The 14569-nt window shown below is 35.5% G+C and overlaps 1 protein-coding gene across 3 annotated transcripts; it reads right to left on the reverse strand.

Annotated features, from left to right (window-relative positions):
• Positions 1-7211: 7211 nt before the first annotated feature.
• On the reverse strand, positions 7212-13040 carry LOC119068538 (probable sodium/potassium/calcium exchanger CG1090). Of its 3 annotated transcripts, none has more exons than XM_037172153.1 (7): positions 12968-13040; positions 9805-10201; positions 8711-8782; positions 8310-8536; positions 7876-8256; positions 7567-7822; positions 7212-7433 (listed from the first exon to the last, which is right to left on the reverse strand). In XM_037172153.1, exons 2-7 carry the CDS (start codon positions 10196-10198, stop codon positions 7234-7236), a joined length of 1530 nt encoding a protein of 509 aa, XP_037028048.1. In that variant the 5' UTR covers positions 10199-10201; positions 12968-13040; the 3' UTR covers positions 7212-7233. The 3 variants fall into 3 exon arrangements, with proteins under 3 accessions (XP_037028048.1, XP_037028047.1, XP_037028049.1); XM_037172152.1 differs by lacking the exon at positions 12968-13040 and adding an exon at positions 12448-12569; XM_037172154.1 differs by lacking the exon at positions 12968-13040 and adding an exon at positions 12303-12434.
• Between the last annotated feature and the right edge of the window lie 1529 nt (positions 13041-14569).

Genomic DNA, 14569 nt, shown 5'->3' on the forward strand with positions numbered 1-14569 from the left:
GAGGTAGTAGTACAGAAAAGTAACGGCTCCACCTACTAATTGTTGCGTTAACAAAAGTCCTCTACTACAAAACTTTCCAAAAAAATATTTTTAGGGACGAGGGAGCGCAACACAAAATGGCTCGTTTGTTGTTTGCCTTAAGGGTGCAACTCCGAAATCGCTGTTCTTTAGAATATATATAGAATTCGAAATTTAGAATATCGTGTAACACGGTGGGGCTGAACGAATTTTATATAAACGTGTAAGTTTCCATCCCGCTTTTTTTTCATAAGTTGGTTGGGGGAGGGAAGTGCTATCCCAAGTAAACAAGTTTTCCTAAGAGCCGTTTCTGAGAACCAGCACCAGCGTCAGCCAGGGCTTGTGAAACAGTGAGGACTTAAGACCTACATTGGAATTGGTAGAGGGACAAATTTTTAAGATTTACAGTGTAAAAATTATTGCTATCGATAATTTCTTCATGGAGCAATAACAGGTGAAAGTCAAAATTTCACCATGTTGGAAGACAGATATCACATTTACGAAGCAACCGACGAAGCCTGTATATGGTGACCCCACACTAGTTTTGCAAACCCTTTCAAATATCACGAATTTTTTTATTTAAACGACTTTGGCGAACTTTGGCTGCTTCCATACCTTACTGGTATGAGTATTTCACATAAATGTGGTAGCTCAAGAGATAGCTTGGAGACTCAGCGTTACTTACAACGATTCTCGAAGGTTTCGTCTCGTTTTTTAGGAGGGTGAACTTGTTTGACTGATTACTTACTAGTAGATAATTAAAAGAACAAGAAACCAAATGTTGTTTAATATAAGCAATTGGACTCTCTTCACCCTTAGTTCTTTTTTAATCGACTTTCATACGCCATTTACACAACACCATTTACCGAGCTATTTACCCCTCGCATCCACCACATGTTACACTCGGCCTGTAATGGAGATTCTATTTATAACATAAATTTTCTGTCGGTCTTATATGTAGTCATCATATCACGGTGAACACCATCACAGCCGCAAGTGTGAAAATTCATCTACGAAACGTAATCCTATTCCGTTATATCTATTTACTGAAGTATATGATCAAGTAATTTATTTCTGAGGAAGAAAAAATATCCAAATAAAATGAGATGACATATCAAAACCTAACATCGGAAATTATCAAACTTGTGGCTGTACATTACAAGATTATTTCCATGCACTTAAACCACAAGAGGAAAAAAAAACTGTCACCAACAGATATAGAAAACTTATATGAAAAAGTTTTATGTCAGATCGGCCATGAAAACTTTCTTTTACCGCCCAGAGATTTGCACTAAATATCGTCAAGAAAAAAGTTGACGAACAAAGAATGTGAATTCCACAAAGGATTTATAAATACTGATGACCGCTAGAGAGTTTTAGCCGCTTTTGCACTCTTCATGCGGTAGTGGTGTGAGGGCCGTACGTTTAAATTTTGCGAGTAGAAGTAAAAAATTTATTACAAATAAGTTTTAAAAAAGTTCTGGCTCTGCGAATATAGTTTATTGCTACCTGTATCGTCTGGAATGGAGGTTGTACTACATTGTAATATAGGACATATAGTTTATGCCGAATATTAAGTTTTCTTGTTGAATTATTTTCCGAAAAAGTACTAATAATTCTTCAACTCTTCCATACAATTCTTTCATTTTCATACTCAATGTTGAAAATGGAAGAGAAATTTTCGGATACTATGTTAAGTCATGGGTTGCAAGCATTTTAAAATTGAAAACCTAAAGAGTTTCCTTTATCACTCAGAGAAAATTTCGGAACAAAAAAAGGACTTCAAGTTCCCCAAGTCCCTGGGAAAGACGAAGTATTCCGAAAAAAAAACATTTCTTAGAATTCATTCATGGTCGGTAAAGAAAATCATCTATAGATTTGAGGTGAGCGGGCCTTGGTTTTTTCAAGATCCGCCTAAGTCTAGTCCTTCCTGACTCTAGTTTTAAAACGTCTAGTTCTAAAACGCTTTTAAGGGCATATTTTTTTGAATTGGTACTTTAGAGCCTCGGCCTGTCTCCGCTATCAAAATTTTTTCTCCGCCAATAACGGATTTGTCTTACATAACTCGGCGGTTCGCTGATGGTAAATTGTCAGAATATGTAAAATCGTCTAACAGCGGACGCCTCAGTTTCTATGGTGAGCGAATAAAACTTGCTGGAGACGATAGAGCGTGAAAAACTATGTTTTGAAAATGCAGACCTCTGCCAATTGCAATAGTTTTGTTTTACTCAGATCAAATTAACACTTTGAGGCAATAGAGGAAGGACCAATGTCTAATGCCTGAAACTACGATTTTTTCTTGAAACTAGAGTTTTTGTAACTCAACAGACCGTTATTGGCAGAATCTGCTCTTAAGAAAAAAAAAGTCGGACAGCGAAAAAAAAACTCCGGCTGCCTACTCACCTAGGTTTCAGAGACTCCGTTGTCACTCTGATATTTTTCTCAACTTACTAAGCTGTTCCATCTGAATTTGAACTTAAACCGGATCGGTCCGAAAGGAGCGGCTAAAGTCCGGGTAACAGCGCTAGTAACAGATATATTTCCAAATTTTCTCATCTCAACTGGTGAACCAACTTAAGATTGATAATTTGTAAAGGATCCAAAACTGTTCGAAATTTTCAAAACGGGTGCTACATTTCTGCTACACTATACCATGTTATATCAATACGTACATTTTCTTTCCCAGAGGGTAATAAAATTTTATAACATAAATTCGAAAGTAAAGTCCATTAATTTCTAACCATCAAACAAAATATATCCAATAAACACATTACCATTTTCAGTTCTTTGCGCTGGTTGAGAATCCAAAATAAACAATTTTCCAGACGGAAAAACATATTCAAAAAATTTATTACAACACTTAAAAAAACCGTAAACAAGATACGTTCACTTCATCGATCCATATGAATGCTTGTGTTTATATCTTTCCACCGGAAATCAACATCTACTCAACTCAACCAACCATATATGATCCATATAGCTGTTAATACAGAAGCACTAGATCGCGGATAGCTAGTTTATTGGATATATATGAAAAGGGAAAGAATAAATATGTATAGAAAAAGGATATTCCGGAAAAGGCGTACACAGTCGACGAAGTGCATAGAAATTATATATTATTTTCTTATAGAATTGTATTACTCGTCTATATTATTCACGTTATTGTACATATATATGTCTATCTGCAATGGAAATTTTATGTGTCTGCTTTGTTTGCTGAAGAAATTTGATAAATCACATAGCAAATTCACAGATAGAAAATTACAGTTACACCATACACACATCCATAATATACCTATTTTGGCAAACTCTTGGTTTCTTACTCGATTGATGGATAATTTATTGTGTACGTAGAGTGAAAATGGGATTTCATTTTGAGTTTTGGTTGATTCATCTCTCAAATGGATTAATAATTTTTAAATGTTTTCCCGTTATATTTTTGTTTGCATTTTTAAGACAATTGTGATTCATACAGAAAAGTAGCAAGGAGAAACCTGCTGGGCAGATCAGATCGCAGGCAGATGCACTTTCTCACATTTAAAATAAAATACGCACTCTACAACGTTTAAATAATGTTAAACCCACATTTAGTGGGGCATATTATGTGGTAGAATGTAATTTCACTTTCCCTGGACAGTTAAATTTTATTTCAAATTTATAGCAGAGCCAAAACTGCTCGGCCCTTAAATTGCATAAGCGCGAATTCAGAAATCACGCACTAATAAGGTTCCGATCAAATTCGGCCATAACCTGAACATAACCTGAACCCTAACATAAGATTTCTGGTTCAGTTTATTCAAGTTCAACCTGAACCTGACCTAATTTAAGTCTCGTTTTCTGCTATCAGGTCAGAATACGATTTTCAGATCCGCATTCGATGAGTACGCAAAAAATGTATGAAGAAATTCTATAAAATGTATGAAAGGTACGCTCTTGGTAGACCCCTCCTTTTTTATCAATCGATCTTACAGCCAAGGACAGCCAAAAAAGTGTATTTTTATGATTTTCGTGTTTATCGATTTCAGCTGTTTTAACAATACAAATTACAATGGCAAAACAGCTGAAATTCCGTTTTTGCGTTGAAGGAAAAATTGAACTTAGTCGAATCAACATTAATTTACATTACATTAATTGAAACACGTATAGAATAAAAAAAATGCACTTTTTTGACTGTCCCAGGCTGTAGATTCCTTACAAATTTTTATCTGAAGTTCAAATTCAAAACCACGTCCCTCAAATGACCACTTTACACATAAATCTTCAAACAATGAAGCCAGTCAATCGCTTCACAACTCGCCTCGTTCAGCGCTCCTATTTCACCGTCTGCAACGGACAATCACTTCTTTCAGAATATGGTTCATAGTTTGAATGGCATCGATACTGCAATCGCCATACGTTAAATAAATTTCATTTATGAAGTTATTATTCGCAACAACCCTGTCCAGATGGAAAATATTTCAACATCTTCCACATCTCCTTTCCCCCTTTAGAAAAAATAGCGAAAAATAGTAGATTGAATCCTTGTTGGGAGATTGTTATTGCCTTCGGCGCGTGCTACAAACTTCACACTCTTCATATAGAATTGTTGAAACCAGTACATAATCTACTATTTTTGTGACTGTTTTACCCGCTATACCGAAACTAACTAACTAACTATTTACGAATCAGTTGTAAATGGTAGTAGAGGCGAAATATTCAATTCAAAACTTGCGTCAAATCTAATGTCACTTTTGAATCAACTAAATTGATTTAAATTTCTATCATGCAGTCTGTGTCAGTATGGTGTCTACTTATGCAAATTAAAGGTTGACTATGTGGTCATACTTAATCCCCCTCTATTTGGTCTACGAATTACAAAGCGTATGGCAAATTGTATAATATAAATATGTAAGCAGTCACACAATATATTTTGTGTTATTATACCGACGATAGAAGGCAGAAGACCCTTACTTCTTTCGGTCCGGTATTTTTGGTTCAAGTGGACAGATAACGTATTAAGTAAGAATTAATTTTGTTTATGCTTTCAGAAAGGGTGTAAATGTGAATGTTGTGTGTTAGAGGTTTTCGTTTCTAAAATTGATACGAGCTAGAGGGTAAAGTTGAATAACATTAAAACTCTCCACTTTGCTCTGTGTATCATATTAAGTGAATTCTTCAATAACCGAATACGATATGGGTAAATTTTTGGAACTTTATCGTTAGCATTTCAATTATAAGATGTGCTGAAATGTTTTTGTCAATTTGTTTAGATATCTTTTTGAGACATATTTCTGTCAAAGAATGTGTAAAGTGGTTTTGTGCTTCTCAAATAAATTTGCTGGGTTGTTGGGAAATTTTTGCAAAACGTATTCGTCACAACAGTAAATGTGATTGGTAGTATGATTTCACCTACTGTAAAACGGGTCTAACGATGAAATTGTGGATATTCGGTATTCTTAACCACTCCGTGAAACGTTAAATTTTCACACTGAGGCTTCTAATGGGATTTCAGGAAGTGGTCAAACATTCAAAAATAATTCCATTTTACCAAACAAGTATACGTGTGAGAGACAAAATTGAATTTTTTCAATTTTTTCTTTATTTATTTGACAGCTTGCTCTCTCACGGCTCTTTCACGGAGTACTTTTTGTTGAGTGGAGTGGGCACTTACGCTGAAAACAAACGAGTCACTCAAAACATGTTGTTGTCCTTGTTTTCATGACGGAATTGTTGCAACTGTCAAATAAGTGGGAAATTTCTCTATCGAAAATTACAATTGCTGCATTTGTCAATGAAAACTAGGACCAAAACACGTTTTCAATGTCTCGTTTGTTTTCATCTTTAAGTCGCATATCTTTGACAAAGCATGAAAATGATGAAAATTAATTCAACCTCAGGAGTCCGGTAAAGAAACTAGTTTTTCAATTGGACCACTATCTGCCGAGTGATAAGGCCTTGAAATCGTGATGTGATCAATCAACACTCTCTCGAGAGTATTGGATCAATACGTAAAAAAAACTTTACACACGCTTCATGATACGAAAACAGACGAAATCACGCGCCGAAAGTTATCGGAAACAATAGTTTATCTCCTGCAAGCTGATATTTCATACATTACGCGTTTCTGCATATAAACACAAACACATACATAACCACAGCCTATACGATTGGATAATTCACACATAACCCACCTAGGGTAAATTTACTTTCCATCTACATATTTGAAAAAAAAAAATTGCCGAACGGCGGAAGTGAACACGGGACCAGCAGCATATCAACCAAACATGCTGACCACTACGCCAACAAATCACATAACGCGATGCAATTGCTGTCGGTAGTGGTTCGTTAGTCACTTCTACATCGATCAAATAATCAGAGTAGTCGGAATGATGTGATTTAAACGAAATGTTGAGGTGGATAGTATATGTGTGTGAGTAAGTAAATAAAGGATTCTCTGTATGATGTTTTTTTTTGTTGTGAATGCGTTTTAAAACAACATGCTTAATTAATTAATTTTAAATCCAAATTTTTGTGGTTATTTCGCTAATGTATGAAATATCAGCTTGCAGGAGATAAAACATTGTTCTACCTTGGTGTATATTTCTCGAATCACTTCTTATGTACAATTGTATATACACTCGCTGGCGCTCGTTATATACAATTGTACATACGAAGTTATTCTCGAAATATACACCAAGGTAGAAAATGTACTATTTTTAGTTCTCTCTGAGCAGACCTTGTAAACAGGTCTAGGCATATAGATGATGTTTTACTCGCATGCGACCTGTTTTGAATTGATGTATACGAAGGCGGAGCTAACTCTCTCACTTTATTTTGCTCTTTTTGTTTTTTTCTGTTTTTCGTATCAAAAAGCGTGGAAAATTCTGTTGGAGAGAACACACTCAATCACAGTATGTGTGTGAATTCGTATGCCACGAGAATTATTTTTGCATACGTATGTATGTTGCGTCTTGACTTCGTCTCGACGAAATATTCATACATATGCAAAATAATTCTCTCGGCATACGGATTCACACGTATACTGTAATTTCGTGGTTTCTCTTCTTATGATGAAAATATCTATTTTCCAAAGTCTTATCACTCGGCAGATGTTGGTCCAATTGAAAAAACTAATTTCTTTACTGGCCTCTTGTGATCAAGCCTCGGTATAAATATTCCTCATGCTTATGATTCATGACGGTACTTGTGTTTGCAGTTAGGTCACTATCACTTTATTTAATAAAGAGTATTACATTGTAAGGGATTTTCGATGCCAAATACGTTTAATGCGTACATCAATGCTATCGTTATATATACCAACAGTAAGGCCAATAGTATGTATCCAATTCTACGGTCCAGCTTCCATCCGTTCAACCGGAGCGATAACAAAAGTAAAACAACTGAAGATATTAGCCATATAGTTGAGTAAGTTAGGCCTACGTTGAGCGAACAGAAGAGGAAAACCATTAATGATAAATTCGAGGAACATCTTACATCTAGCAAAATATTGTGATCCTTGCACAAAATTTTATTTCTAGCACGAATCACAAGATATAAATTCTTTTATACCTTTGGACAAGACGTTGATATGACCGCCATAATCAATTAGTGTCGTTTGAATTAACCACTTCAGGCCAAGGCAAATGAGTATATCGAAGATAGTTGATCCAAGTGCATGTGGAATTACCATATCTCCATAACCCTCTTTGATGACAGCTATCGAACTTAGTACTTTCGGAACAGAAATACCAGCAGCAACAAATGTTAGGCGCATAACAGCATCTGGTATGCCTATTGTATAGCCAATTATTGTGATTTGCCAAACCTTTATTAATGATGTCATTAATGAAGCTCATGAACCCAATATCGAATGCTCACCATTAAGTAAGAGTAAAGCAATATCCATATGATTGACATGACAAATGTCAGCGCATACCGATTACGATATGTTCTACAGTCTGGAATTGTCAATTCGCACACATATTGGATGGGATAGGCGATGGCCCGGAATATTCTTGCTAGTAAACTGGTATTGATAGGTTTTTCCAATGGGTCAAGAATTTCGTGTGGTCCGGAATCCTTTGATGGGTGGTCAATTATTTGAGTTTCTTGATTGGTCACTTTCGGTTGTGAAATGGCGACAGAAGCTTGGTTTATTTGTTTAGAATTTATCGCCTGTGCCTTTCGTTTACGTGATGTGTTGATAAATACCACTGCACAATACACGATGTAGAACAAAACCATTGATACAGTTTCGTACTAAAAACATTAAACTTAATAAAATATCGTTTTGTGGCAGTGAAGATATTTACCCAAGCTATGTGGTCGTTGATGGTGACAACAAACATAGCAACAATTGAAATTAAGCAGAAGACACAATCTCGAACTAAATTTCTCCAATTTAAATAACAAACTGTTCCGGAACATAGCGCGCAAGCGGATATTAAAATAACGTTGAAGACTGTACTGCCAACAATGCCACTTGATACACTAACACCATCCTTACCCTCAAAATCGAAAAACGGTCCAATGACAGCCACTGAAAGAAAGAAAAAAATATTAGCTGACCACTCATTGCATTACTGTAGACATTCCCATAGAACGCATGCAAAAGAGATGCATGATGTGAGAGAAGTTCATGCGTCTACTCTCTCAAAATCTCCCATCTCTTTCACACTAAGTTTTTTATGCGTTGTCGGGAAAATATACTCACTTAAGAGTTTATAAATACTAGTTCCTACGGCCATAAACGTTGATCCTGCATCCTCAGGTGAAAGCTTCAGTTCTGTATGAAAATATAGGTTTGTTCCAAGGTCATACGAGTTGTCAAATTACTGTCAAATTTCATCCATACACACATAATCGAACTCTATGGACGAAATCGTGTTCGTTCGGTCAGTCAAAATTCGTGTTTACAGTTATTCGGAACAAAACCTATAGGTCTGTTCCAAGGCCAACGAATTATCAAATTACTGTCTTTCATCCATAGAGACATAACCTCATCAATATTTATATGAAAACCGATCTCTGAATGAAATCGTGTTCGTTCATAGTCAAAATACGTGTTAACTTGGACAATTTTAGATTGCGCTCAAGGAAATGATAACGGCAGCTCATTCGCTGACGGTGCGCCGAGTTGACCAAGGTTCTGAAAGAACAGGTTAAGACGCTTCTGAGGTGATCAGGAAGACGGTGACACACAAATATGCGACAAATATATGCTTTTTATTGAACAGATTCATTACATATTGTTTGAAATGTCAACTTAAAGAAAAAAAAAGTTTTTATCAAGTTGACATTTCAAACAATCTGTAATGAGTGCGTTCACTAAAATGCATCTATTTGTCAAAATGTGTGTGTCACTCGCCTTCGCGGGAGCCTTAACCTGTTCTTTCAGAACCTTGCACGAAGGCGGGTGGGTTGGACATAAAAATTTTGACAAGTAGATACATTTTGTTGAACACACTCATTACAGATTGTTTTAAATGTCAACTTGAAGAAAAAAAAATGGTTTTAATCAATTTGACATTTCAAACAATCTGTAATGAGTGTGTTCAATAAAAAGCATCTATTTGTCAAAATGTATGTGTCACCGCCTTCATGATCAACTCAGAAGTGTCTTAACCTGTTTTTTCAAAACCTTGGAGTTGACTGCCATTATCTTTTTTATCTGTTTGCGCTAACTTATTGTCATTTGGTTTTCGTGAACAAACTACTTTTTTTATCGACATCGTTATTTCACGATCTTCTTCGAAATATGAAATCATTTTAACAATAAAATTATTACTAGAATTTTGAGTTACTTACTTTCAGATATTCGATGTATACTCGAAACAAAATAACCATCGCAAACGACATTTAGTCCGACAATTGTAAACAATACTACTAAAACGTGTACAATTAGGCCCCCATTTTTCCTCCATGTCTGTGGAATCAATGGTCTTGGATATCGTTCAATATCTGGCGGTATACATCGAGTTCGACGAGGTATGTACAACAAATTGGGTACATAATAAATAGTGTTGGTTGTTGTTGTTTCTGTGGATTTTTCAATTTCGATATTTGGTGCTACATTTGATGTGGATATTTCGTCAAATTCTGTAAATGGGCCTTGGGTTGTAGCTGAATACACTTGTATCGAACAGTAGATGAGGAATATTAGGGCCCAATTTATAACTCGACCTTGGCAAGATCGTGCCATTTTCTGAAAACGAAAACGAATCATATTGAATTATGCATCCATCATCATTGAATGAAGAAATTGATTAGAAATGAGCTCTACAGCGTGATCATTTTCCAACAGACCTGATCACATTGCGATAATAGCTCTTTTATATTTTGTCTGGCATTCTTATTGCTTCTCAATAGCAATGAAAGTAAATAGATAGGTATGGCCAAACGTTTAAATTTGTTCTAGCCGGAGCACACACGGATTTGCATGGCGCCACCTCAAACGAACTCATTTCTAGTGCAAATTTCCACCAGAAATGAGTTCGTTTGAGGTGGCGCCATGGGAGATGCGGGAAATCAGAAACAAAACTACATTTTTTATTTACATCTTTAAAAAAAAATTCTATTTAAAATCGCTTGATAAGATTTTAGTGTAGACAATTGAGTCGTACAACTTTACTATTGCATAGAAAATAGGTCAGCATCCTCTTAAATTTTTTGTGTAACAGTAACTTATTAACCGTACGAAGAAACACCTTTGGATTTTTGGCTAAAACATGAAGAATCGATTTTTTTAACTGTGAAAATTCTATGTCTCCAGTTTCGTGGCTGATCACAATGTGAATGTGAGATACTCTCAGAGTTCTACAACAACCAAATACAAAGTATACAGTAGAAGGTTCCAAAAATAACCAAATAAAATTGTACCAAGTCATACAAATCGAAACACTCCGATCCGAAACATGTTTCGAAGACTCTGCAGAATTCTGTGAATCTTGGAGAAAGTGATACCGTACATCAAATGCAATGGAAGCGAAGGGAAAATGAATTTTGCCTGGTTTATGGTCCTCATAGACAGAGGACCTCGGCATTGCACGATATTTGTTTCTAAATTTGGTCACCCATGTCAAAAATGGTCTAAAATATCAGTCGATACTGTCCAGAATCTGGAAATAATCTGCAATTCTGGAAAAATTGGTCACTTACATCAAACGCAATGGAGGCGAAACGAAATTTAATTTTGTCTGGTTTATGGCATACATAGACAGGGTACCTGGGCATTGCACGATATTTATTCCAAAACAGGGTCACCCATATCAAAAATAGCGTGAAAAATGGGTAAATAAACCGTCGTTACCGTGCAATATTGCACGGTATCGACTGATTTCAAACTAATTTTTCGACTTATTTTTGATATGGGTGACCCTGTTTTGGAATAAATATCGTGCAATGCCCAGGTCCTCTGTCTATGTATGCCATAAACCAGACAAAATTAAATTTCGTTTCGCCTCCATTGCGTTTGATGTAAGTGACCAATTTTTCCAGAATTGCAGATTATTTCCAGATTCTGGACAGTATCGACTGATATTTTAGACCATTTTTGACATGGGTGACCAAATTTAGAAACAAATATCGTGCAATGCCGAGGTCCTCTGTCTATGAGGACCATAAACCAGGCAAAATTCATTTTCCCTTCGCTTCCATTGCATTTGATGTACGGTATCACTGTCTTCAAGATTCGCAGAATTCTGCAGAGTCTTCGAAACATGTTTCAGATCGGAGTGTTTCGATTTGTATGACTTGGTACAATTTTATTTGGCTATTTTTGGAACCTTCTACTGTATACTTTGTATTTGGTTGTTGTATAACTCTGAGAGTATCTCACATTCACATTGTGATCAGCCACGAAACTGGAGACATAGAATTTTCACAGTTAAAAAAATCGATTCTTCATGTTTTAGCCAAAAATCCAAAGGTGTTTCTTCGTACGGTTAATAAGTTACTGTTACACAAAAAATTTAAGAGGATGCTGACCTATTTTTCTATGCAATAGTAAAGTTGTACGACTCAATTGTCTACACTAAAATCTTATCAAGCGATTTTAAATAGAAATTTTTTTTAAAGATGTAAATAAAAAATGTAGTTTTGTTTCTGATTTCCCGCATCTCCATGCAAATCCGTATGTGCTCCGACTTGTATGGACTGGCCATACTTACTTATCTACTTTCATTGCTCAATAGTTCGTAATTTCAACAGTATACAGGGACGGAAGTTTAAAAATCGACATATTTTCTCGTTTGTGTTCTACTGGCTTCTCTGGGTTTCTCCGTACATGCAAAAATAGACAAACTTACGTAAAACGCAAAAACAAACAAAAATGCGAAATGTGTTATTCAGACTGCCATGAGTGTACTATACATATAACGAACGGTTAAAATACTCTTCCTGTCTATTCGTTTTTTTTGGTGCTAGATATCTGTATGTATATCGATATCTTACTGTGATAAACACTGCACTGATTAAAGTAGAATGTAAAAGTTGTTTTTGTTTTAATTGTTATTAAAATGTAATTTTTGCTGGATCTTTTGCACCCTGCCCTGCATACAAAACGTTCAACACAAAAATTAATTTGCGACTGTCGCTTTGCAGATTGTGCGAAAGTGACCTTCACTGGTAAAATTTTAAAACAGCTGCAACCAATAGTCCAGTCTACTATTACACAACATTTGAAACTAATGCAATACCCAACATTCATATTTTTTCTCAATTCTTCATGTTTCGAACAAAAACTGAAAATTTAGAAGGTTTTACCTAAACAGTTTTTTTTTTCAATCACAATCCACACCTGTCCATGCATGTATTTGATGAATGAAGATTTGTTTACATATACCTACTATACCTACGTTTGATTGCGTGCGCGAAATGTTTTCTCGCACTCATTCTTAGTGCGAGAAAACGTTTCTCGCACATTATTGAACAATTATCTTTGGTTCTGTTCTAATTTATTCAAACTTCTCACCCGACTACGATTATAATGTGTCTCGAGTCATGTTTATTTGGAACGCACAATGAACTGATTAAGCAGAGAGCCATTTCAACGAATCGCCATTCATCTCTTTTGCCGGCAACATGTAAATGTCGGAATGAGAGAAATTTGTCGTTAAAACGTTTGCGTTTATGTGTATTGCGCGCATTCTTAGTTGTGCGTAAACGGATAATAAGGTAAATAGTGGAGAGTTGACCTACCCAAAAAATGAATGATTAGTGTGTATGAAGAAAAAATCAACAGACAACTCACGATACAATAAACCGCGAATATGTCCTATTCATTTTTGGGTAGATCAACTCTCCATTATTTACCTTATATATGAAAATTGTGGAAAAAAAATCGTCGTTCAAACGATTGTATACTCGATTCAACAAAATGTTTGACTTCCTGATATAGCTCGGCGGTCGAGTATAGTGTGGAGGAAAAATATGTATAATAAATAAAAATAAACCGAAAATAAAATGTTAGAATAGGATTATGGTGTTAGAATATTTTTTTTTCTAATATTTTATTACAATCATTATAAATAACTACTTATGTTATTGTGGTATCGTGTCCGATTCTTAGCTGCCGGTCGGGTGTATGAAATTGTTTTACCAGGGATTCGATGTTGTTGTTTATGTTTCTTGTATTGTTTACTTCCACGACCAAAGAAGTTTGAAAACAATTTTTTTTGTTACTACTTCTACTTTCGTTAGCGCGATGGGCTTTCAATCCAATGTTTCCGCTCAATTGAATTGTACTGATCAGATCTATGCGACTGTTCCACAAAACGGTTCATGACGTGACCAAAGCCGTAGCGGTAGCGGTGGTGTTGACGCAGTTCCTTTCCCTCCAAACAATAGAGGAAGCAAGGACTTTGAAAAACTTTAAAAAAAGTTTCCCAATGGCTTCAGAAAATTTTGTTGGGAGAAAATGTCCGTCACAAGTGGCAGATGATTCGGTTTTCTTCCATTTGAATGATCTTCTTTCGTGACATGATTTTTTCTATTTTAAACATTTCTTTAACAGTAGTTTCCTCGACATCTGTTATTTGTGCCGTAAAATATTTTTTATAGAAACATCTTTAGGTCAAATTTTTGTTGTAGAAATTTTAGGCGTGTTAACGCAAAATTCACGCCGTAAGTGTGCCTAAAATTCGAATTTTAAGTGAACGATTCGATGAAAAAGTGAACCGAAAAACGCTTCCTTGTATGAAAATGACGCTACGTTAGAAAGACCTCCGCACTTTCCATTTTGAATTTCGACCGCACTTACGGCGTGAATTCGTCACCTAAAATGTTATCATTTGTTTTGGAAGATGCACGCACAGTGACTTGCTTCATATTTGGCTTTGTAACTGTGGATTTACATAGCAACGTAAAAGTGACAGATGCAATGTTTTTTAAATACTGCAACCCGAAATTTCATTCATAAAATTAAAATTATGAATGAAATTTCGAGTTGCCGTATGAGAAAATTTTTGCATCTGTCACTTTTACGTTGCTATGTAAATCCACAGTAAGGGGTTTGTCTAATTCATTCACATTTAAGCCCCGTTTAGAAAAATACTCCATTTTATCTTCGTTTCTT

The sequence above is a fragment of the Bradysia coprophila genome (assembly GCF_014529535.1).
Source record: "Bradysia coprophila strain Holo2 chromosome X unlocalized genomic scaffold, BU_Bcop_v1 contig_20, whole genome shotgun sequence".
Taxonomy (NCBI): Eukaryota; Metazoa; Arthropoda; class Insecta; order Diptera; family Sciaridae; genus Bradysia; species Bradysia coprophila.

Excerpts from the sequence above, each read along its gene's own strand:
- LOC119068538 (XM_037172153.1), bottom strand. The coding sequence starts at position 10,198 with ATGGCACGATCTTGCCAAGGTCGAGTTATAAATTGGGCCCTAATATTC. Across the intron at positions 8,783-9,804 it reads TATACATCGAATATCTGAAA|AACTGAAGCTTTCACCTGAG; the intron begins GTAAGTAACTCA and ends ATTTTCATACAG. Across the intron at positions 7,434-7,566 it reads TATCAACGTCTTGTCCAAAG|GCCTAACTTACTCAACTATA; the intron begins GTATAAAAGAAT and ends CGCTCAACGTAG.